At 51.4% G+C, this 21,905-nt stretch overlaps 1 protein-coding gene and 2 long non-coding RNA genes across 3 annotated transcripts in view; 1 reads left to right on the forward strand and 2 right to left on the reverse strand.

Annotated features, from left to right (window-relative positions):
- STK10 (serine/threonine kinase 10) overlaps positions 1-19,944 on the forward strand; it is an 85,449-nt gene extending 65,505 nt beyond the window's left edge. Inside the window, exons 11-19 of the mRNA XM_016145088.2 lie at positions 622-745; positions 1,192-1,371; positions 4,140-4,232; positions 5,952-6,081; positions 7,262-7,386; positions 8,185-8,373; positions 8,662-8,787; positions 16,085-16,198; positions 17,604-19,944. Coding sequence (XP_016000574.1) covers positions 622-745; positions 1,192-1,371; positions 4,140-4,232; positions 5,952-6,081; positions 7,262-7,386; positions 8,185-8,373; positions 8,662-8,787; positions 16,085-16,198; positions 17,604-17,741 — 1,219 coding nt within the window. The 3' untranslated portion in view covers positions 17,742-19,944. The remainder of the gene's footprint in view (positions 1-621; positions 746-1,191; positions 1,372-4,139; positions 4,233-5,951; positions 6,082-7,261; positions 7,387-8,184; positions 8,374-8,661; positions 8,788-16,084; positions 16,199-17,603) is intronic.
- On the reverse strand, positions 5,711-7,262 carry LOC118605076. Its single transcript, XR_004951886.1, has 2 exons — positions 6,785-7,262; positions 5,711-6,183 (listed from the first exon to the last, which is right to left on the reverse strand). It is a non-coding gene; the product is annotated as an uncharacterized LOC118605076 (long non-coding RNA).
- LOC107511026 overlaps positions 16,146-21,905 on the reverse strand; it is a 30,431-nt gene continuing 24,671 nt past the window's right edge. The window contains exon 3 of the long non-coding RNA XR_001596975.2: positions 16,146-16,260. This is a non-coding gene — a long non-coding RNA (uncharacterized LOC107511026). The remainder of the gene's footprint in view (positions 16,261-21,905) is intronic.

A 21,905-nucleotide genomic window follows, 5' to 3' on the forward strand; every position in this document is an offset into this window, starting at 1 on the left:
GCTTCAATGTCTCCTAAAACTTGATTTTTTTAAGGTTGTATAAAATTTCATCAGAGGGCTATGTAGGTCTAATTAAAATAAGACCTGTGTCGATGAGACTTTCGAGTTGGTTCTAGTTGTGTACTGTTATAAATAGCGTTGTTACCAATATCTTTGTTTACTTCTGTCGGTGGTGCTTCTTTAGAATCAGCATCCGGAAGTGGAGATACTATCTCGAAGGGCATAAACCTAATGCCAGATCGTCCTCCAGAAATGTGCCAGGTTATACCTCAGCAGGTTCTGAAAGTATCAGTTTCCCCTACACTATCATCTATTTAATCAAAATCATATTTCTTTTTAATTCGCATTTCATACCCCTATAGGTTATTTAAAAATTATTTTTTGTCTCTTGTCTCACATTTGTTTACGTTCTGTGTCACTTTTAAAAAACTGGGACTATTTCTTTTTTATTGATTTGTAAGTATTCTTTATATATTGAGATTATTAATGTTTTTCTGTCCACAAGTGTCACACGAAGCCTGAGCCCTGATCATGCCCCCGCCACGGACCGGTGTGATGCTGAGTTACGTGCTCTCTGAAGCAACTTTCTGAATGAAATGTCCACATTTTTTACCCGTTCAGGCGCCAGGAGCTCCGAGAGCTGCGGCTGCTCCAGAAGGAAGAGCATCGGAACCAGACGCAGCTGAGCAGCAAGCACGAGCTGCAGCTGGAGCAGATGCACAAACGTTTCGAACAAGAAATCAACGTGAGTGAGAAAAGACAGGCCCCTCGAGAGCGTCCACGTTTTATTTAGGCAGAAGCTGCAGAGCGGGGACAGCGGGCAGTGGAGGGTGATTCACAGCTGCCCGAGTCCCCCGGTTTCCCCATGTCGTTAGACTTGGACCTGTAAACACCGAATCACGTGACAGTCACAGCACTCTGAGTCACACAGAGGAGCATCTCTAGAGGGAGCTTAACCAGTGTTGAGCACCCTGCAAGAACCCTGCCAGGGAGCTGGTCTAGTCTCTCTCCTACACATGAGAAAAGGGACTGAGAGGTTAAGTGACTTGTCCCAGGCCACACAGCAGAGGGGTGACAGAGCTGGGATTAAAGCCCAGGTTTGAGGACCAGCCCCGTTCTCTCATCCTGCCCCCCATCTCGTCCCTCTCAGGTAAAAAGTGACTGCTGAGTTTCTCTCTCTCTACCTTCCAGGCCAAGAAGAAGTTCTTTGACACAGAGCTGGAGAACCTGGAGCGGCAGCAGAAGCAGCAGGTGGAGAAGATGGAGCAGGACCACGCCGTGCGCCGGCGGGAGGAGGCCAAGCGCATCCGCCTGGAGCAGGAGCGGGACTACGGCAGGTTCCAGGAGCAGCTCCGGCTGAAGAAGAAGGAGGTGCGTGCGGCGGGGCAGGGGGTCTGGAAGGGCCGGGACCCCAGCTCAGCCTCGCCTTGGCAACAGAATCTGGGGATCTCGCTGACCTAGGAAGCGCACGTCCAGGTGTCTGAGCCGCTCCTCTGTCGTCTGGGCTCCCGGGCAGGCCCTGCCCTGTGGTCGTCCTCCAGCTTAGCAGCCGCAGCCGAAAGGCAGTGGGGGAGCAGGATGGCGGCCCAGGGGGGTTTGAGACGCTGTCACCAGCAGGGGGCGTGGGTGCTAGGTGGGCAGACACGCCCTCTGTGCCCTGCCTTCTCTCCGGGAACAGCAGTCCCGGAGTTTGGACTCAAGCCTCCATCTCCCTTTCCCTGCCCAGCTGGGAGGGGGAGGGGGAGGGGGAGGTGGCACAGAGGAAGATGGTCCTGAGAGGAGCGGGGTGGGGAGGGCGTCTGGGTCCCAGAGAGCCACGCACACCTCCCTCGGTGGAGCAGGGTACCAGGAGGCTGGGACAGGCTTGTGCTCTGAGACTCTCAGGAGGAAGGAGGGAGACCGGAAGGTGGAATCGGCCGCCCAGGGCCATTCCCAGTCTCCGGCTGGGTGGTCTGCAGCGGGCGGGGCTGAGAGCCCACCCCCAACTTTACCGTGACAGTGCAACAAATGTCGTCTCCAAGGGGCCTCAGGTGGAGCTGTTTCTGGGAGCAGGGTCAGGGCCGGGGTGAGGCGATCGAGGCGCTTGCCTCGGGCACAGGACATAATCAAGATAAAGTAAAAACTAGCGTAAAGTATTCATGAACAAAATGTCAGCTACTAGGACAGGGTGAGGGTGGGGTGAGGACTGGATCCTGTCTATTTAAAATTTGGTTATTTTGTTGATGATTTTTTTCGCACGAATTAAGTTTTTAAAATGTCATTTGTCTCGCCGAGTTCCTTGGCCGTCCTCTTGGTGCCACTGGCCTGCCCCTGCTCCTGGGCCTCCTGCCGAGGCTCGGGCCTGGGCCGGGGTACCCGGAGGGCGGAGGGAGAAGCCGCTGAGCTCATCCCCCCCAGCTGCTGGGAGCACAGGTCTGGTCTCCCTGAAAGCTTTGGTGGCCTCTTTCAAAGAACCCAGCCATCTAAGTGGTTAAATTTACTGGCATCAAGCTATTCCTAGTACTTACTCCCTTGGCAACTGCAGGATCTGTAGTGATGTCCTCTTTGGTCCCTCTTACCGATGACTTGTGTCCTAGTCTCCTCTTCCCTTCTCCCTCCCCTCTGTCATCTGGCTAAAGGTTTATTCATCTACTGACCTTTTCAAAGAACCGGCTTTATGGTTTCATTGATTTTTCTGTTTTCAGTGTTATAGATTTCTGCTCTTATATTTGGTTTGGATTTAAATTGCTGTTCTTTATATAGTTCCTTAATGCTGAGGCTTAGGTCACTGATTCGAGACAGTTGTTCTTTTGTTAATATAAGCATTTAATGCTCTAAGTGTCCTTCTAAGCACCACCTTAGATTTGTCCCACACATTTTGATGTGTGTTTTCATTTTTATTCAGTTAGAATTGTTACCTAATTCCTTTGCAACTTCCTCTTCGATGTGGGTGTTTTTCGAAGTTCGAAGTTTAATTTTGAACTCTTTTTGGATTTTCGTATCTTCTGCTATTGGATTTCTAGTTTAATTTCATTATGGCAGAATAACACATTTACGATCTCGATTCTTAAACATTTATTTAGCTTTGTTCTGGGGCCCCGCGGTGGTCCGCTAGTGACGAGGCCGTGTGCACTGGGACGCGGATGGTTGTCGGGTGGGGCTCTGCACGCGTCCACAGGCGGCCGGGTGACTGGCAGGGTCCTCCGGGCCTTCGGCAGCATCCCCTCCTCCCAGCCGTTTGTCCTCCTCGCTCCCGAGAGGAGTGATGGCGTCTCCAGCGGGAACTGGGGATTTATCTATTTCTTTCAGCTTGTCAGTTTCTGTGTCCTGTTTTTAAAGTCTTTTCGTAGAATTGTCACATCTCTCATCGTATGTAATGTCCCTCTTGGTTGCTGCTGACACTCCACGTTCTGAAGTCCACTCTGATAGCCAGCCCTGCGCACGTCCGAGCGGGACGTCAGCAGCCCGTCCCCGTCCTTGTACGTTACTCTGCACACTTAATGCAGGTTTCTCGATCACAGCATACAGTTGGCGTTGCTGCCCTGGCTGATGCCGTCCCAGGCAGCTCCCTCCTGGGTGGCCCACCTTGGGCTGCGGCTTCGCAGCTTAGCCATCCCAGAGGACAGAGAGCAGCTCTTCCCGAATAGTTCCAGCAAATGTCTCGAAGCCCTCACTGGCCCAGCGAGGGTCACATGTCCACTCAGAACCAGTCCCGGAGGCCAGGGTGTGGATTGTGCTCACTGACAACCTGGCCCACAGAACCAGCCTAGAGCCAGATGGGGTTAGGGTGTTAGCCCCCCGAACCTCAGGAGCCGAGGGGTACCTAAAGCATGTACTCTCGACGGAGGGACATCACCGCCAAGGGGTTAAAATTTAGATATTTTATAAGTGTTTCACATAATGATAGTGTTTTTGCAGGATTACTATTTCATGGGGGCGGGTGACTAGGAAAAAGGTGTCTAAAAGGGCTTCTGAGGGGACAGTAACAAAATGAAAGGGTTGAGAAATGCTGCCCTAAGGGAGACTGGGGTGCTGTCGGCGGGAGTGGGCTGGAAGGCTGAGGCTGTCTTCGGTCTCCCCGGTCCAGGGCTTCTGGGGTGAAGGCTGCTTTTGGGAAGTGTAAGTGGGTACCTGACGTGGCCACCTTGTCTCCGGTGCAGGTCAAGAACGAGGTGGAAAAGCTCCCCCGGCAGCAGCGGAAGGAGAGCATGAAGCAGAAGATGGAGGAGCACGCTCAGAAAAAGCAGCTTCTGGTGAGTCTTTGCCTCTTACCACCTCTCCCATGCAGGCGTCCGTGATTGCTCTCCCAGTCATCTCTCCCGCAGCACCTCAGGCCTTGTTTCAGGGCTAGTCGTTTGTATGCCACGTCTCCCTGACTGACCAGTACGTCCGTCTGCTCACTCTGCATCTGTGGGAGTCTCAGAGACCAACCCATGATTTCCCGGACCCGGTCCCGCTCGTGGGCTGTGGGGGGCCCACCCTCCATCCTGTCAGTCACAAAGCCTGGTTGCGACTGACACCTTTCCCTCCAGTCCTTTAGCATCTCCAAACGCTCTCTGGATCCATCAGCTGCCCACACCTCCACGACTCCCTAGCCATGGTCATCTTTGGCCCGAACCGCTGCAGTGGCCTCCCAGCTGGTCCCCCGTCCTGCCTTGCTCTTCTTTCCCTCACCCCAGCAAGTGTGAGCAACACAAAACCCCCGCCTGAGGGGGTCACCCTGCTCCCACAGCCCCTCCGCCCCCCTTCACCCCGAGGCTATGCTCTCACCCTCCCACGTGCGGCTCCCCCTGCCCCCAAATGCAGAGGAATTCAGAGGCTGCACGTACGAATGCCTTGCGTGTGACCGGGTGTGGCATTCTTGGCTCACCAGGGCAGGTGCTGTTCACCTTCCCCTTGGCAGGGCGGGAGATTCAGGCTCTGAGAGGTGACTCTGCAGAGCTAACAGCTGGGGGCCAAGGCCTTGCACTCAGCCTGACTCCAGACCTCACCGTCTCTCGGAGACGCCACCATGCTTTCTCGGGACCTGTCCCTTGACGCTAGATGAGAAGGACTGCAGGGCCGGGGAGGGTGGCAGACAGGCCCTCATCCCCGCAAGGGACAGCGGACTGGGCCTTTCGGAGGCCGATCTGGCAGTCGCATCAGGAGCCTCCAAAGTGTGCACGTGCCTTGGCCTGTGTGTCTAGAGACTCAGCCTGACAACGGACATGCCCTGCTGGAGGGAGGGTGGCGTCCAACCCATCGCGTGGCGTACAGACGACTACAAAGGGCATGAGCGAGCGTAGAGCCACCCCATGGAACATCTCCAGCCATGAAATTCGTTTGACAATTATCATTTTTAAAAATTGTCCCACTGCCATCTTAGCCGTTTTTCAGTGAGTTCAGCGGCAGTAAGGACACTGACCGCTGCGCTCATCAAACCCCACCCCCACGGCTCCTGGCCACCGCTTCCTGCTCTCATAAGCGAGTATTTTCCTTTCGTGACAGGCCTATTTCATTTAATGTGATGTCCCCAAGGTTTATTTATGTGGTAGCATGGAGAAGAATTTCCTTTCTTTTTAGGGCCGAATACTATTCCTTCGTGGTATAGAACACGTTTTGTCCATCTGTCTATGGACACGTGAGCCGTTTCCACCCCTTGGCTGTTGTGACTAATGCTATGAACATGCGGGCACAGATCACAGGTATCTCGAGAAAAAATGAGCACAGTACCATAAGCACACCTGAAACGTTGAATATTTAACAGTAGTTGTTTTACTAACATGTTTGCAGTCAAGTCAGGAGTCACAGTTCCAGCTTTTTAGTTTGCTGTTTGAATCAGGGTCCTGTTAAGGCCCACCCTACCTGTCACAGCTGGTTGAGCTGTCCTAAGGCTCTTCAACGTTTTCTTTACGATTGTGACGTGTCTGGAATAAGCGCAGTTGAGGCATCATGGCCAGCGCTGAGTGAAGGTCTGTCCTCCTCCCCCGCAGGACCGGGACTTCCTGGCCAAGCAGAAGGAGGACCTGGAGCTGGCGATGAAGAGGCTCACGGCGGACAACAGGCGGGAGATCTGTGACAGGGAGCGCGAGTGCCTCACCAAGAAACAGGAGCTCCTCCGAGGTGGGTGCGAGAGCCGGTGGCGGCCTGTGGGCCTGGGGTCTCTGCCGGTGGACGTCCTGGCCCCAGGCATGAAGCAGCTGCCAGGTCTTCTCCGTCCTAAAACTAAACACCACGGTGCATAGTGAAACACGAGGAAAGCCCCCGCCGCTCAGGGCTGAGGCGAAGAACCCGTCACCACCAGCATTGTCTGACGTCATTCCAGATGTCAAAGGGAGGGGGAGGAAACTAAGTGAGCGAGCTGGGTTAGCAGGCGGCAGGCGAGGGGACAGCGCTGAGCGTCTGTGACAGCCAGGCTGCGTGCTGGTCAGCTCTCACACCTCAGTCTCACTGAATCCTCACCTTCCCCTACGAGGCAGGTCCCACCGTCCTCCCCGGTTTGACAGATGAGGAAGCCGAGGCTCAGTGACTGTTCTGTGGCTGAGTCGCACAGTTAATGAGGGTAGAGCGCACCCTGCAGCCAATTCTCTACCCTGGCGTGTGACAGGTGTGCACGCTGGCCGGTCCCTCACAGCGTGAGACTGAGAGACAGCGGTGTGGACCACCACCCAGAGCGGGGGCCTCCTGGGGACGAGGAGGATCAGAAAGGGGGCATATGTCTCTGTCACTCAGCTCCCCGGGGAGCTCAGGCTGGGCCTCTCTGGTTTAGAGAGCTCTGAAGGGTCACGGGGCTTGGGCTCTTTCCCGGCCCCGTAGTTTATCCTACCTTTGGCTCGCGGATGTAGGGTGCAGTCTTGTGGCGTGTGCGAAGCGAGCGGGCTCTAAACGGAGGAAGCAGTGCCAAGAGGCCATGCCGTCACCGTCGCGGGGTTTCCGCAGAGCTCTTCCTGTTTGTCTGCCGGGAAAGCAGAGCTGCCCTGTAGACCGAACCTGAATGTCTCCCGAGCACGTTTCTCCCCTGTGGCCTGGCTGTACCCACTGGGCAGAGGTGGAAGCCGAGGCCGGAGGGCATTTTTTTACCTGTCCTAAATCCCGGCAAAGGTGTCCGTTTCTCTGGCTCCTGACTCCGAACCCTTCCTGCTGCAGCGTGCTCAGCCTGCAGCTATCAGCCAAGTGTCTAGGCACTGGCCCAGTCATCTCGTCCAGGGCAGTCCACTGAGGGGGCACGGCCATCAGCTACGTTGTGAGGGGGCCGGGTGGGCGCTGGCCGTTGGCACCTCACCGGGCGCTGGGTCTTCCGCAGACCGGGAGGCGGCTCTGTGGGAGATGGAGGAGCATCACCTGCAGGAGAGGCACCAGTTGGTGAAGCAGCAGCTCAAAGACCAGTATTTCCTCCAGCGGCACGAGCTGGTGCGCAAGCACGAGAAGGTGAGGCTCGCGCGGGGACCACCATGCGACGGGGCACCCTGGGTACCTACCGTCTGTGCTCCCCAGAGGAGTCAGGTGGGCCCCAGTGAGGCCAGGGATGGGGGAAACCACGCAGGGAAGCTGAGCGCCCGAGCAGCCTCCTCACCAACTCTGACACCCCGTGTGAGTCTCGTTCACGCTTTCCCTTGCATTCCTTCAGAACCCAATGCCACCTCTGCCGAGAAGCCTCCCCTGACCTCCCAGAGCAGGCGAGGGCCCTGCTGTGTGGCCCGAGTGCCCTCTACTTCTGTGTACTGGTCTGTCTTGGTTCAGGCCCCTTAGTGGGGACTCTGACAGATAACCCGGAGGTCTGGCTGCATGGCTGGCGTGGGCAGTAACTCCTACTAAGTGCAGTAGTCGGAGTCGGCGCACAGTACCCAGATAGGGAGGCGACTCCTGTGCGGAGTTTGGAAATACAAATAACTGTTAGGTAAAGGAAAAACTCAAATTAAGATTTTAAAAAATGTGGATTGACATCTGCCATCCAGAGGAACCATCCGTTTTAGTGTACGTTTTGCTTTGAGACGCTGGCAGTGATGGCCAGCGCCAGAGCCGACAAGAGGGCCAAGAGGGCGTTTACAGGGATCCAAGGTATTGGCACCGGTTTTCCAGGCGAGAGCAGAGAACGTAACAGGACAGCAGATAAAAGGGCGGAGTCTTGCTCCGCCGAGCACCCTGGGCTCCCGGCCGCATGTGGCCCGTGGCGACACCCCTGCGCCCGGAGCGCAGCTGACCGCAGCCCCGCTGTCCGTCCCGCAGGAGCGGGAGCAGATGCAGCGGTACAACCAGCGCATGGTGGAGCAGCTGAAGGCGCGGCAGCAGCAGGAGAAGGCGCGGCTGCCCAAGATCCAGAGGAGCGAGGGCAAGACGCGCATGGCCATGTACAAGAAGAGCCTGCACATCAACGGCGCGGGCAGCGCCGCCGAGCAGCGCGAGAAGGTCAAGCAGGTAGGGGCTGTGCGGCAGGGGGCCTGCGAGCGGGTGCAGGTCACAGCCCAGAGGCCGCCCCCACGCCGCTCTCCGGCTCCGCCCCCTCCCCGCTTCCTCTCATCCACTAAGACCCCACTCACATGTCCCTCAGCGGCCTGGGCTCCTGTGACGCAGACTGGCCCGCGTGTCACAACACAGTGTCGCGTCCCCATCAGCCCCGAGGCTGGGTCTCAGCCTGCGGGGGAGGGCCTAAGTGTGATGGGCCCCCGCCGGGCCCCTGAGGCAGCCCCTCTCTCCCCGTCGTAGTTCTCCCAGCAAGAGGAGAAGAGGCAGAAGTCGGAGCGGCTGCAGCAACAGCAGAAGCACGAGAACCAGATGCGGGACATGGTGGCGCAGTGCGACAGCAACATGAGCGAGCTGCAGCAGCTGCAGGTGCGCCCCCCCCCCCCCCCCCCGCGCGGGCCCCGCCCACCGCCTCAGATGGGGGCGGGGTCTCCGCAGAGGAGCCCAGGGCGGAATGGGTTGTTCAGACCCGCCATGCGCGGATGCGCGATGGCCAGAGCACCCCGCCCTCCAGTCCCACACCCATAGAGTGGGCATGTGGCAGGCACCGGAGTGAGGCTTTGAAGAGATGCCAGAGCGGAAAGGGCGGCGGGCCAGGTGCTAGGTCTCAGTCATCATTGTGTTTTGGGAAAGAGTGTCCCAATTACCCTAATACCGGAATCAGACAAGGGAAAACTTCAGACCAGTATCTCATGAACACACATGCACAAATCCTCAGCACATTAGCAAATCAGATTCAACACTGTATGTCAGTTATACGCCATGACCCAGTGGGACTTACCCCAGGCTGGTTCAACATTTGGAAGTTGGTTAACATAACCTATGACATCAACAGGCTAAAGAAAACTCTCACGATCATACCAGTAGATGCAGAAAAAGCAAGCATCTAACAAAAGCCAAAACCTGTTCATGATAAACACTCTCAGCAAACTAGGAATAGAGGGGAAATTCCTCAACTTGACAACCTACAAAAGCCTACGGCCAGCATCATCCTCAATGGCGACAATCTTAAAGCTTTCCCACTAAGACCAGCAAAAGGTGTCCTGGTTGGTGCTAAGACCCTTGGTGGCCTCTCTCCCTAGGGAGATCCTTTACTGGTTTCCTGGCTCCTAAGTTTGCTCTACCCCAAAAGCTGGTGGTTGGAGCCCCCTTGTGGTGGCACGAGGCATTGTCATAGTGAGAGATGAGCAGACTCAAACTTCTCTTACCTCAGGAAATTGCTCAGGCCTTTGGGCCCATCTGGCAATTCCTGGAGAGGCAGGGAGGAAACGCTGCAGGCGCTGAGGCCGGCCAGCCCGGGGCTTTGCTGCTGTGTGCATGTTAGCCACTCACCTTCTGCAGCTCTTTCCCCCTCCCTGCCTTGTGGGGTTACTGTGAGGATTAACTGGGAAAATCCAAAGAGTGCTGGGGGCCTAGCTCCTGGCGGGTCACAGGTACACAGTGCTATTAGTGTTATTCCTAAACTCCCAGAACCTTTCATCTGGAAACCCAAAACAAAAACTCCCCAAGCAGGATTTCTGGTCAAGGTGGCGGGGTAGGTAAATGCTGTACTCACCTCTTCCCATGACCACATTAAAATTACAACTAAATTTTAGAACAGCCATTACAGAAAACCACCTGAAGTCTAGCTGAACAGAAGTCCTGTAACTAAAGACATAAAAAGCCACACTGAGACTGCTAGGAGGGTGGAGACGTCGTATGGCGATTAAGAAGTGGGAGGGAAATCTCAGCTGAGGAGAGGTCCCCATAGCAGCTGGCTGTGAGAACCAGTGGGGATTGTGTCCAGTGAGACAGAGGGGGCTGCTGGAGACCCAGCTGCTGCGGGTCCTGTAGCACCCAAGCACAGACGCAGCACCTTGCAAAGCACTGGGGACTTAGGGCGAGGAACTAAACTGACCAGCTTCAGGGGCCGAGGGGTCAGTGTTGAGACAGTCTCTCCAAGAGGGAAGTGCTGGGAGGCACTGCTGTTCCCTATTGAGTCCAGCACCCACCCAGCGGGCTGGCACAGGTGGGTGCCAAACCTGAGCAGCACCATTCGCCCCACCCTGGTGATTCCTTGAACCCCAACTCCTGTGCCCAGCTGAACATCTTCCGGCGGCTCCTCCATACAAGCGACCTACCTCAGCTCGTGCTGTGGGCTCTGCCGAAGTCTCTCAAAAGTCCACAAACCTGAGAAGCAGCAGCTGGCCTCTGTGTGCCCTGTACCTCTTGCTAAGTTATCCCAAGCAGTAACCCGTCTTGGCTCGGAATGTAGCCTCAACTAAGTGGCCGCAAACCTGGCACAGGTGGCAGTTGACCTCATCATGGTGACCACTGAAGGGCCCAATGTTAGCGGCAACAAGCCTTGGTCTGCAGTACAGCCTACCCCGAGCATCTCCAAGCCTAACACGAGCATCAACCAATCACAGATCACTGTAGCTCCTACTTCAGGCCGGGCACAACAGGTGATTGATCAGCACTGGAGTCCCTCCCGAGAGGCTTCGGATCACTCCAGCTGCACAAACGATATACCTGAAGGGTGGTCTCGGCTGGCACGAGAGCCCTGCGAAAGCGACTCCTGCTTTGCAGCCTCTGCAAAACGACTTGTCCATTGCAGTCGTGGCCAGCTGTGAGCCTGAGGGTCAGTCCCACCCACTGATGTGTCTGCCAACAGCAGTCAAGGCTCAACTGCAACACGAGGGCACACACGACCCTCGCAAGGGACAGCCCTGGAGTACCCAACTCAGGTGGCCAGAGACACTGTGCCATTGGACCCCACAGAACACCTACTACGTAAAACCACGACCAGGAGACGTAGCGGATCTTCCTAATATGTAGAAACAAACAGAGGGAGTCAACTAAAATGAGGAGACGAACATGTCCCAAATGAAAGAACAGGACAAAACAAACAAAACTAAACAAAAGGGAGATAAGTAAGCAACCAGATGCAGAGTTCAAAACACTGATTGTAAGGATGCTCAATGAACTTGGGGGAAGAATAGATGAACTCAGTGAGAACTCTAAAAAGAGACAGGAAACAAAGTAGAAAATAAAAAGAACCACTTAGAAATGCAGACCACCATAACTAAAATGAATATGTTAGAGGGCATCAACAGCAGGTTAGATGAAGCAGAGGATCAAATCAATCAAATCAGCTATCTAGAAGGCAATATAGTTTAAGGGACCTCTGGGACGGCATCACGTGTACCAACATTCACATCATAAGGTACCACGAGAGGAGAGCAAGGGACTGAAAACCTATTTGAAGAAACAATTATTGAAAACTTTCCTAACTTGTCAAAGGAAATAGACACACAAGTCCAGGAAGCAGAGTCAGAAACAAGATGAACCCCAAGAGGCCCACACCAAGACACAGCATAATTAAAATGCCAAATGTTAAGGAAAGATAGAGAATCTTAAAAGTAGCAAGAGAAAAGCAGTTACTTTTACTTACAAGGGAGCTCCCTTAAGATTGTCAGCTGATTCTTGAAAAGAAACTTTGCAGGCCAGAAGGGACTGGCACAAAAATTCAAAGTGATGAAAAGCAAGGACCTACAACCAAGATTACTCTACCCAGCAAGGCTATCATTCAAAATCAAAACACAGATAAGCAGCTTCCCAGACAGGAAAAAACTAAAGGAGTGCATCAGATGTTACATGAGATGTTAAGATAAAAAACAAGAGTGAAAAACAAAGCAAAACTTTTCTCACTGACGAAGGCAAACGGTAAAAGCAGTGCATCAAACAACTATAAAGCTAGTGCACAGACTGAAAGACAAGTAGGAAGATCATGTGTAATTACAACGATAAATGGAAACACGTATGCAAACATAACGAAAAACAAACATGGCAGGAGTAAACAAATGTGACTTTAGAATATGTTCGAATTTAAGTGACCGTCAACCTAAAATAGACTGCTATAAACATAGCATGGTATATATAAAGCCTATGGTAACCACCAACCAAAAGTCTATGAGATACACCAAAAATAAAGAGGAAGGAATACAAACATCACGCCACAGGAACTCCTCAAAACACAGGAGAGCAAGAGAATAAGGGACAGTGAAGAAATACAAAAACAACCAGAAAACAATACCATGGCAATAACTATGTAGCTATCAATAATTACTTTAAATGTAAATGAACAAAATGCTCCAATCCAAAGACACAGGGCACTGGATGGATACAAAAACAAAACCTGTACCTATGCTGCCACTTTAGACTGAAAGACACAGACTGAAAGTAAAGGGATGGAAAAAAATATTTCATGCAAATGGAAATTTTAAAAAGCCAGGGTAGCAATACTTAGACAAAACAGACTTTAAAACGAAGGCTGTAACGAGACAAGCGCACTTCATAATGATAAAGGGATCGATCCAACAAGAGGACATAACTCTTGTGAACATTTACACATACGAAGCAGGAGCATGTAAATGTATAAAGCAGATAAATACTGACGGACATGGAGGGCGAGAGCAACAGTAATTCGGTAATAGTAGGGAACCTTAACAGCCCATTAACATCATGGGTAGATCATCCAGACAGAAGATCAACAAGGAAACACTGGCCTTAGATGCCACGTTAGACCAGAAAGATTTATTTAATATTTTTAGAGCATTTCACCCAAAAGCAGCAAAATATGCATTCTTTTCAAGTGCACATGGAACATTTTCTAGGCCCACATGTTAGGCAACAAATCTTGAGAAATTTAAGAAGACTGGAAATATATTAAGCATCTTTCCTGATCACAGTGGTATGAAACTAGAAATCAGTTACAAGAAGGAAACCAGAAAACAAACCCATGGAGACTAAATAACATGCTACTAAACAATGAGCGGGTTAATAAGATCAAAGAAGAAATCAACATACCTTGAGAGAAATGAAAACACAACTCGAAACCTATGGGACACAGACAAAACAGTCCTCAGAGGGAAATTCACAGTGATACAGGTCTTTCTCAAGAATCAAGAAAAATCTCAAATAATCTAACTTTACACCTAAAGGAACAAGAAAGAGAAGAACAAAGCCCAAAGTGAGTAGAAGGAAAAAATAAAGAGTGGAAATACACATCATAGTCAAAAAATATATATATAAAAAATGTAGAAAATATCAATGAGACCAAGAGCAGGTTCTATGAAAAGATAAACAAAATTGATAAACTTTTTGCCAGACTCATCAAGAGGGCCCAAATAAAATCAGAAATAGAAGTGACAACCAAAGAAATACAGAGAATGAGAAATTACTATGTACAATTATAAGCCAACAAATTGGACAACCTGGAAGAAATACATAAATTCCTAAAAACATATAATCTTCTAATACTAAATCAGGAAGAAATAGAAAATCTGAATAGATAAGTACTAACAAAATCAAATCAGTAAACAGAAGAACTCTCAACAAACAAAAGTTCTGGACCAGACGGAGTCACAGGTGAATTTTACCAAACACTCAAAGAATACTTATCCTTTGCAGTCTGAAAAGGTGTTCCGGAAGGCTCCCAAACTTGTTTTCAGAGGCCAGCATTACCCTGACACCAAAACTAGACAAAGACACTACAAGAATAGAAAATTATAGGCCACTAAAGATAATGAACACATGCAAAATTCCTCAACAAAATATTTGCAAACCAAATTAGGCAATACATTAAAAAGATCATACACCATGATCAAGTGAGATTTATTCCTGGGATGCAAGGTTGGTTCGCGATCAGGAAATCAATGTGATACACCACATAAACAAAATGAAGGGGAAGAATCATGATCATATCAATAGATGCAGAAAAAGCATTTGATAAAAATCCAACACCCATTTATGATGAAAACTCTCAGCCAAGTGGGGATAGAGGGAACATACCTCAACATAATAAAGGCCAGTATGACAAACGCACAGCTAACATACTCAATGGTGAAAAAGTGAAAGCTTTTTCTCTAAGATCAGGAACAAGAAAAGGACTGTCCACTTTTTCTCAACAAAGTATTGGAAGTCCTTGCCACAGCAATCAGAGACAAGGAATAAAAGGCATCGGGCTGTGTAAATGAAGAAGTAAAACTGTCACCATTTGCAGATGACAGGATACTATAGAGAACCCTAAAGATTCCACCTAAAAACTATTAGAATAAATAAATGAATTCAGTAAAGTGGCTGGATACAAAACCAATATTCAGAAATAAGTTGCATTTTTAGATACCAATAATGAACTATCAGACATATTAAGAAAACAACCCTATTTCAAATTACATCATAAAGAACAAAATACCTAGGAATAAATTTAACCAAGGAGACAAAGGACCTGTACTCGGAACTATAATACACTGAAGAAAGAAACTGAAGATACAGAAAGTGGAAGTACGTACCGCGCACATGGGTAGGAAGAATTAACATTGTTAAAATGTCCATACAGCCCAAAGTGATCTACAGATCCATTGCAGTCCCTACCAAAATACCAATGGCATTTTCACAGAACTGGAACAAATAATCCTAGAGCTCGCATGGAACCACAAAAGACCCCAAACAGCCAAAACAATTGAGAAAAAACAAAAGTTGGAGGTATCACGCAACCTGATAGCAAACTATACTGCAAGGGCATAATACTCAAAACAGTGTGTACTGGCATTAAAAAGAAACATAGATTAATGGAACAGAATAGAGCCCAGAAATACACATGCCTATATGGTCAATTAATCTATGACAAAGAGGACTATACAGTGGGGTAAAAGGCAGTCTATTCAATAAATGGCAAAAACACAAAACTGACCACTTTCTTACACCGTATACAAAAATAAACTCAAAATGGACTAAAGACTTAAATGTGAGACCCGAAACCAAAAAATAGAAGTAAACATAGGCAGTAAAACTATTGCTCTTCGCAGTATTTTTTTGGATGTGTCTCCTTGGGCAAAAAGAAAAAATAAATAAATGGGACATCAAACTAAAAAGTTTTTCGACAGCAAAGGAAACGAACAAAACGAAGACAACCTACTGAAAGAGAAAATAATCACTGGATACACCCAATAAGAGGTTAATACCCAAAATATATAAGTAATTCACTCAATTTAACACCAAAAAACCAATCTGATTAAACACTGGGCAGAGGACCTGAACAGGCATATCTCTCCAGAGGACATGCAGGTGGCCAATAGACATGAAAAGATGCTCAGCATCACTAATTATCAGAGTAATGCAAGTCAAAACCAAAATGAGACCTCGCCTGGCACCTGTCAGAATGGCTATCAATAGATCAACAAACAAGAAGCAGGTTTCAGGATTATGTGTATAGGGTGAGCTAAACAATATACATGATAGAGCCTGACAGGAAATACATCCAAATTTTTGTAGTGGTTGTGTGGTGGGATTGGGGCACATATTATATTTATTATTAATAGTTTTGTTTTGTCAAAATGACATTTTTGTGTTGAAAAATTCAAACTGCAAAAATAAGTTATAAAATTACTGCACATCCCACTACGCAACAAGAAATAAACATTATTAATACTCTGGAATATTCCTCCGGGCACCTGTCAGAGCATTATGTGTTCACCTGTACAGAGTTTTCTATCGGTGGGGTTTATGATCGAGAAGAAATAGTAAGTGAACGCTGCTGCCCTTGGGGCTGTAGCATGAGGTACGTTTCAGCCCTCAGTGCCTCTGCCTTGAGTTTCTTACCTGTGCTGCCTGGAATTTGTTCCAGAACGAAAAGTGTCACCTCCTGGTGGAGCATGAAACCCAGAAGCTGAAGGCCTTGGACGAAAGCCATAACCAGACCCTGAAGGAATGGCGAGATAAGCTTCGGCCACGCAAAAAGGTAAGTGTCCGGGCTGGTGGGCGCAGGTGGGCTCTGCTCCATATGATGCCACAGGTGTCGGCCTAGGATGTAGAGATAGGCAAGGTAAGGTGTCTGTTAAGTAGAAACTATTTCAGGGCATCCAAAGAAGTGTCTTTAAAAAGACATACTAGGACGTGGTTCCATAGAGGTTGGCACGTCTGCTTTACACACAGAAGGTCCTGGGTTCGCGCCCCAGTGGAGCCACGGTCCATGGCCTGTAGCCATGCCACCCTGAACAAGCCCAATGTCTGATCTTGGACGTTAAGCAGGGTCAGCCTGGTTAGTACTTGGATAGGAGACCACCTAGTAAGACCAGGTGCTATAGGCATAAATGATAATTAAATATAGATTGCTGGTCAAATCCTGTGAAGATATGTCTATAGTAAAAATAAGGAAGCCTGGCTGACGGTCGGTGCCTCTGAGTAACGAAGCCATGGTTACTGAACGACCCTTGTGTGGCCGGCCTTCAGATGGAACACAACGTTTGAGCTTGAACTCTAAAGTCAGGCCTAGGTTCACATCTTGGCTGTGCCCGAGCTAGCTGAGTGACCTTGGGCAAATGACCTAAGCTCTCTGAGCCTCAGTTTCTCCATCTATGGAATGGGGATAATAGTAGTATCTACCTCACAGGAGACGAAATAAGATGTAATCCCACAGCACAGCACCTGACGTGTAGCAAGTGCCCAGCAATCGTGACCTGTTAGTTCTTAGTTTAATCCTCATGATGGCCCTGCTGGCAGGGAGGAATCCTGTCGTGTTACACACGAGGGAAGAGAGAGGTAGCGTGCAGGGCCTCACGGCTGGTAACGGTAAGGCTGAAATGTGCCGACTGCGACGTTCTCTCCACTGTGCTCCGCTTCCTTTCCTCACTGAATGCTTATCATTGGAGACCCTCAAGACATTTTCCTGGTAGGACCCGAGTTATCTAGATAAACTTGCGTGTGCCCAAGGGAAGCTCAACCAGACACTCCCCTCGGGAATCCCATGTGAACCCCTGTCCGACCGCCAGTGTTCACGCGCAGAGCCTCGGGGGTGGCGTGATGGCACGTGTGGTGTGGACAGGACTCCGGGGGGCAGTTCTGAGGGGCGGGCCCTGGGGAGGAACCCTGCACCGCGCACGCGTCTGCTCCCCCTGCTGCCAGACCGCTCCGTTTCCTGCCTTTGGCTGTTTTCCTGCCCGCAGATACGCCTCTGCTCCCCTTGGCCACCGGGACCCTGCGAGGCCGTGACAGGAGGGAGGAGGAGGGGGGTGGCAGGCTATGCGAAGGAAAAGAGGGAAGACCCAGGGGCCCGAGCACTGGGGCCTGGGGGGGAAGTTTCCGGAGGACGCTTTGGTGGGAGTCCCGTGTCCTGCAGACCGGGCTGAGCTCCATCTTCCTTCCAGGCTCTGGAAGAGGATCTGAACCAGAAGAAGCGGGAGCAGGAGATGTTCTTCAAACTGAACGAGGAGACGGAGTGCCCAAACCCCACCACCCCAAGCAAGACCAAGTCCTTCCCCCACAGCGCCGCGGACGCGCCCTGACAGCCCCGGGACTGTGGCTGGCGGGCCTCCGGGGCCCCCTTTCTCTGTGAACAAGCACTCAGGTCCCCCTTCCCTCCTGCTTCACGCCAGCGCGAACCCACCCCTTGCCCGTGCGACCCCCGTGTTCCTGACCTCTCGCGCTCACTGTGCAGGGCAAAGTTCTGTCATGTGTCACTCGATTCTAACATGTTCTCTCAACCCCAGACCCCTTCAGGCTGTCAGGGTCCCAGGAGGAACGGGTGCTCTGGGGCCTCGAGGGTCCTCCCATTTGCCAAAACACCAGCTTTGCTGTCTACGGGTGCTAAGCGCTGCCACTGAAGTCACCATGGGCTCGTCCGTACTGTAATTCGGGGTGGCTTCTCGGCCGTCCCCTGCAGTGCCAGACAAGAATCGTAGCTCCTAACAGCCATCTGGGTCCCCAGGGGAGCCCAGCCTGCAGCCCACTGCTCAGGGGGTGCCCTCATTTCTCCAGGTCCCCGAATCTGCTTTCCGCTTACGACAAGGCCACGTCGACGACAGCAGGGCGGGAAGAGCCGGAAGCACCCCTCCTGCTGGCCTGGCCGCAGGTGCGCGTGCCATCCTGCGCTCCTCCTCCCTGCCTGTTCCCACACAGGGGTTGGGCCCCGGGCATCACCCAGGCCTGCCTCCACCCCGGGCCTCTCGTGCCGGGTGGGCTGGAGCACCTTTCCTGCCTGAGCCACTGAGCATGTGAGGTGCAGCCATCGGTATGGGGCGTGCTGGGTGCTGGCACCAGAGGAACAAGATGGCGCAGGCTGAGCTGCCAGTGCAGTTCCCTTTGGCCCCCACCTGGGATCCTGTGTTCAGGGACAAATTCCTCGCCACACGAGACTTTCACAGCTGTCTGTCCTTGTCTCGCAGTTGCCCATCGTGTCTGCAGGTGACACGGGCAGGCTGTCTCTGCCTGCCCTGTGCCCCTCCTCGGCCAGGGGTCCGGCCTCACGCTCCAGACAGAGGCTGGCGGCCACTGCGGCGTCTGCTCAGGAAGCAGGAGCGTCAGGGGAAGCATCGGCCTCCTGGGCCTGGGCTGCAGTGTGGACAACGCAGTGAAAGCAAATGGTCAAACTGGCATCCGGCTTATTTACAAAGAAAACTTTTCACCTTTGTTTCTAACTTCAAACAAATAAATGAATCTCTTCTTCAGGAAATACTTGCTTTAAAATAACGAGACAGAAGACTGAAGGTGAATCAGGAGAATCACGTGGGCGCATGGAGTCTGGGTCCTAGTTCGCTGGTGACAATGACTGACACCCCGGGAGCGCTTTCTCCCTTCACTCCTTGAGGTCGGGCTCGATGCTGTCTTTCTAAAGTGATTCCCTAGAAGTCATCTTGGCACCGGGGCGGGGGTGGAGGGCTGTAATCCCCCTCTCCTGGAACTCGCAGAGAGAGGGTAGCCATTCGAGAGAAGGGTCTCGGGGTCCCCAAGCCATACGTGTGCAGTGGGGACCGTCGGAAGGCAGTGCTCCCCTCGGGTGAGTGAGCAGTCAGCTTGCCTGCTTCAGTATTCGACCCAGGCGGGGCGGTTTCAGGTCTCGATGAGTGAGTGAGTCGATGAGTGAGTCGAGCGGAGCAGCCGTCCCCCGAGGCGCTCTCAGGGGAGCGGGTGCCGGGGCAGCGTGCGCGGGCAGCAGGGGCGCCGCGGAGCGGAGCCCGGTTCCCCCAGGCGAGGCCGCGGGGCAGACGGTCGGGCAGGGCGGGGTCCGGCTTTGCGGCCTGGGCTGTGACCACGAGTGTTCTGTGAGATGCCGGCGTCCTCGGGCGCGTCATCGGCCATTCGCTCATCTGGCTCGCTGTGCACACTGAAATCTCACGCAAGGAGTGGCTGCGTCCCCGCTCCCTGCCACCCGAGCCCGCTAGGTCCTCCGTCCTTTCCAGGTGGGGTCCAGGGGCGGGGGGGTGCTCCTGCCTCGCGACTGAGCCCGCGGGTGCCCAGCACTGAGGCCCGCACCGAGGTCCTTGAGCCCTGTGCTGTTTCCTCCGTAAGGGACAGACAGGGACTATTTCTCATTTTCAGTCGATTTATGGCAGAGTAAATATAACTAACGTATATTTTCTCTTTATAAAAGATAGAAGTAATTTTTATGTAGTTTCCAAACTTTATACAAGACTTTTGTAAAATGTTCTCTGCAGCGTTAACTGCAAGAATGTAAATGTGCTTCTAATAAAATAACAAGGTGAGAAACTCTCTTTGCCTTCGGGATTCGCTGTCCTGCGCTGGGCTGGGGACACAGGGCCCACTCACCCACGTCTGCCAGACAGGAAAGGGCTGACCCGCTTCTGAGTACACTGGCACCCCCCCAGACACACAGCGGGTCCGACTTTGGGGTCTCTGTTCTGGAAGAAATCACACACGCAAGTGTATGTGTGCGCGCGTGTGTTCTCTACAGACATTTACTATCATTCTCATTTAACGACATGTGACCACCAAGAGCTTTCACACAGTCACTCAGTGAACCCTTTCGACAACCCACGAGGAAGGCGCCGTCATTTCCGATTCACAGACAAGGAAACAGACACCAGGCAGGCAGAGGGCCAGGCCAAGCCCCGTGTGGGATTCGCGTAGACCTGGTGTGCTGTCTCTGCTGCACGGCCTTACTGTCCCCCACGGCCCCTTACACGCAGCAAGTCACACACACACTTCGCCACCAGCCGTCTCCGGCGTATTTAAAAGCATTTTTCTGCTTCTGAAACCCCATTCGGGGGTTCTTAACTTGGGGTTCCCCTACCCCCGAAAGGGGTCCATGGGTAGCATTCACGGTGCCTTCGAACCTGGATGGGAAAAGAGCTGGTATTCGGTTCCACTGACCTCCAACCGAAACTCAGCATTTGCTTTCCTTAACGACGCAGGCGACGAACTCTAGTGTTATCAGTACCTGTAACTGCCAGCGACAGAAATCAGAGATTTCGTCTCGCATTATAGCTGTTGCAGATATCTCAAAATGTCATTTTTGTTCATCACTTTGAAACTGCAGTAGTAATTAGACCCACTGCTAGATCTTGGTACTTGATGTGATATGTAAAAATATATATGTATCTATATATCACATATACAAGTGATATATAGTTTTTCTAATATCTTTTTTCTAATATCGCGATACCTGAATTTCATTGTGATTGATTTCACAATGTGCTTTATATTGTCCATTTGAAAATACTGTTCTGAGAAGGGGCTCATGTTCTTTCTGGAACACTGTGAAGATTAAGAAGCCCTACTCTGTCACTGTTCAAGAAACCTTCCGACCAGCAGGTGGCGGTCCACTGTCACAGTGTCTTGCGGGTCTGTGAACTGCATGTGTTTGGGGACACAGGTGAATAAGCAGTTGGCATGCCTCCCATTCAGGGCTAGAAAAATGACTGGGGTTACCAGAGGAAGGATTCATGTGACTGGCGAAGAAGAATCTGCATCAGGGCTGTGTGGAACTTGGGAAATGAGATCATCCCACGTTCACTCATATTTCTTAAGCATCAAGTGCTAGGGATGCTGAAATGAATAAGACATTGACACTTTTCGAAATGCTGGTCCTGCTGGGGAAACAGACCCGGAGAAGCAGAGTGTCAGTGCAGGATGACGCAGCCTGGGAGAATCAGGAAAGACTTCCCAGAGGAGTTGCTGCTGAATCTTGCAGGACAAATCAGTATGCACAAAAATGCATTCAGAGACTGGGGTAAAGCTGAGAGTGAATGGTTTATGAGCCATGAGGCTGGAGAGAAGTACAGGGCCAGACTTGCATGATGGGCTCAGACTGACCCTTACTGCCCCAAGGACAGTCCGAAGACTGGGAAGGCGTTTACTCAGGAAGGAGAGTGGAAATCATGACTGTAGCAACTCAAGAAACCAGCTGAGGACACAAACGATGCTGATCACGAATGGGGATACCGGCCCACACGGCTTGCAGGCTTCGGGAAGTAAAGGGTGGGCGCAGGCTCTATGAAGGTGGGGTGTAAGACTGTAACTAACTAAAAGCCCCCAGAACCTAGCATGTTGAGACACTGACTTTGCCAATCTGGGCCCCTCCTGCCCTAAAGGGTTTACAGAGAGAGCAGTGGGGGTCTGGGGACTAGGTGTGTGTTAACCCTCTGTGGTACCAGAGGTCTGATGAACACCAGGTACATCTTCGGTTAAAAACAATACTGAGAGAACCTCTA

The sequence above is a fragment of the Rousettus aegyptiacus genome, unplaced genomic scaffold (assembly GCF_014176215.1).
Source record: "Rousettus aegyptiacus isolate mRouAeg1 unplaced genomic scaffold, mRouAeg1.p scaffold_m13_p_7, whole genome shotgun sequence".
Lineage (NCBI taxonomy): Eukaryota > Metazoa > Chordata > Mammalia > Chiroptera > Pteropodidae > Rousettus > Rousettus aegyptiacus.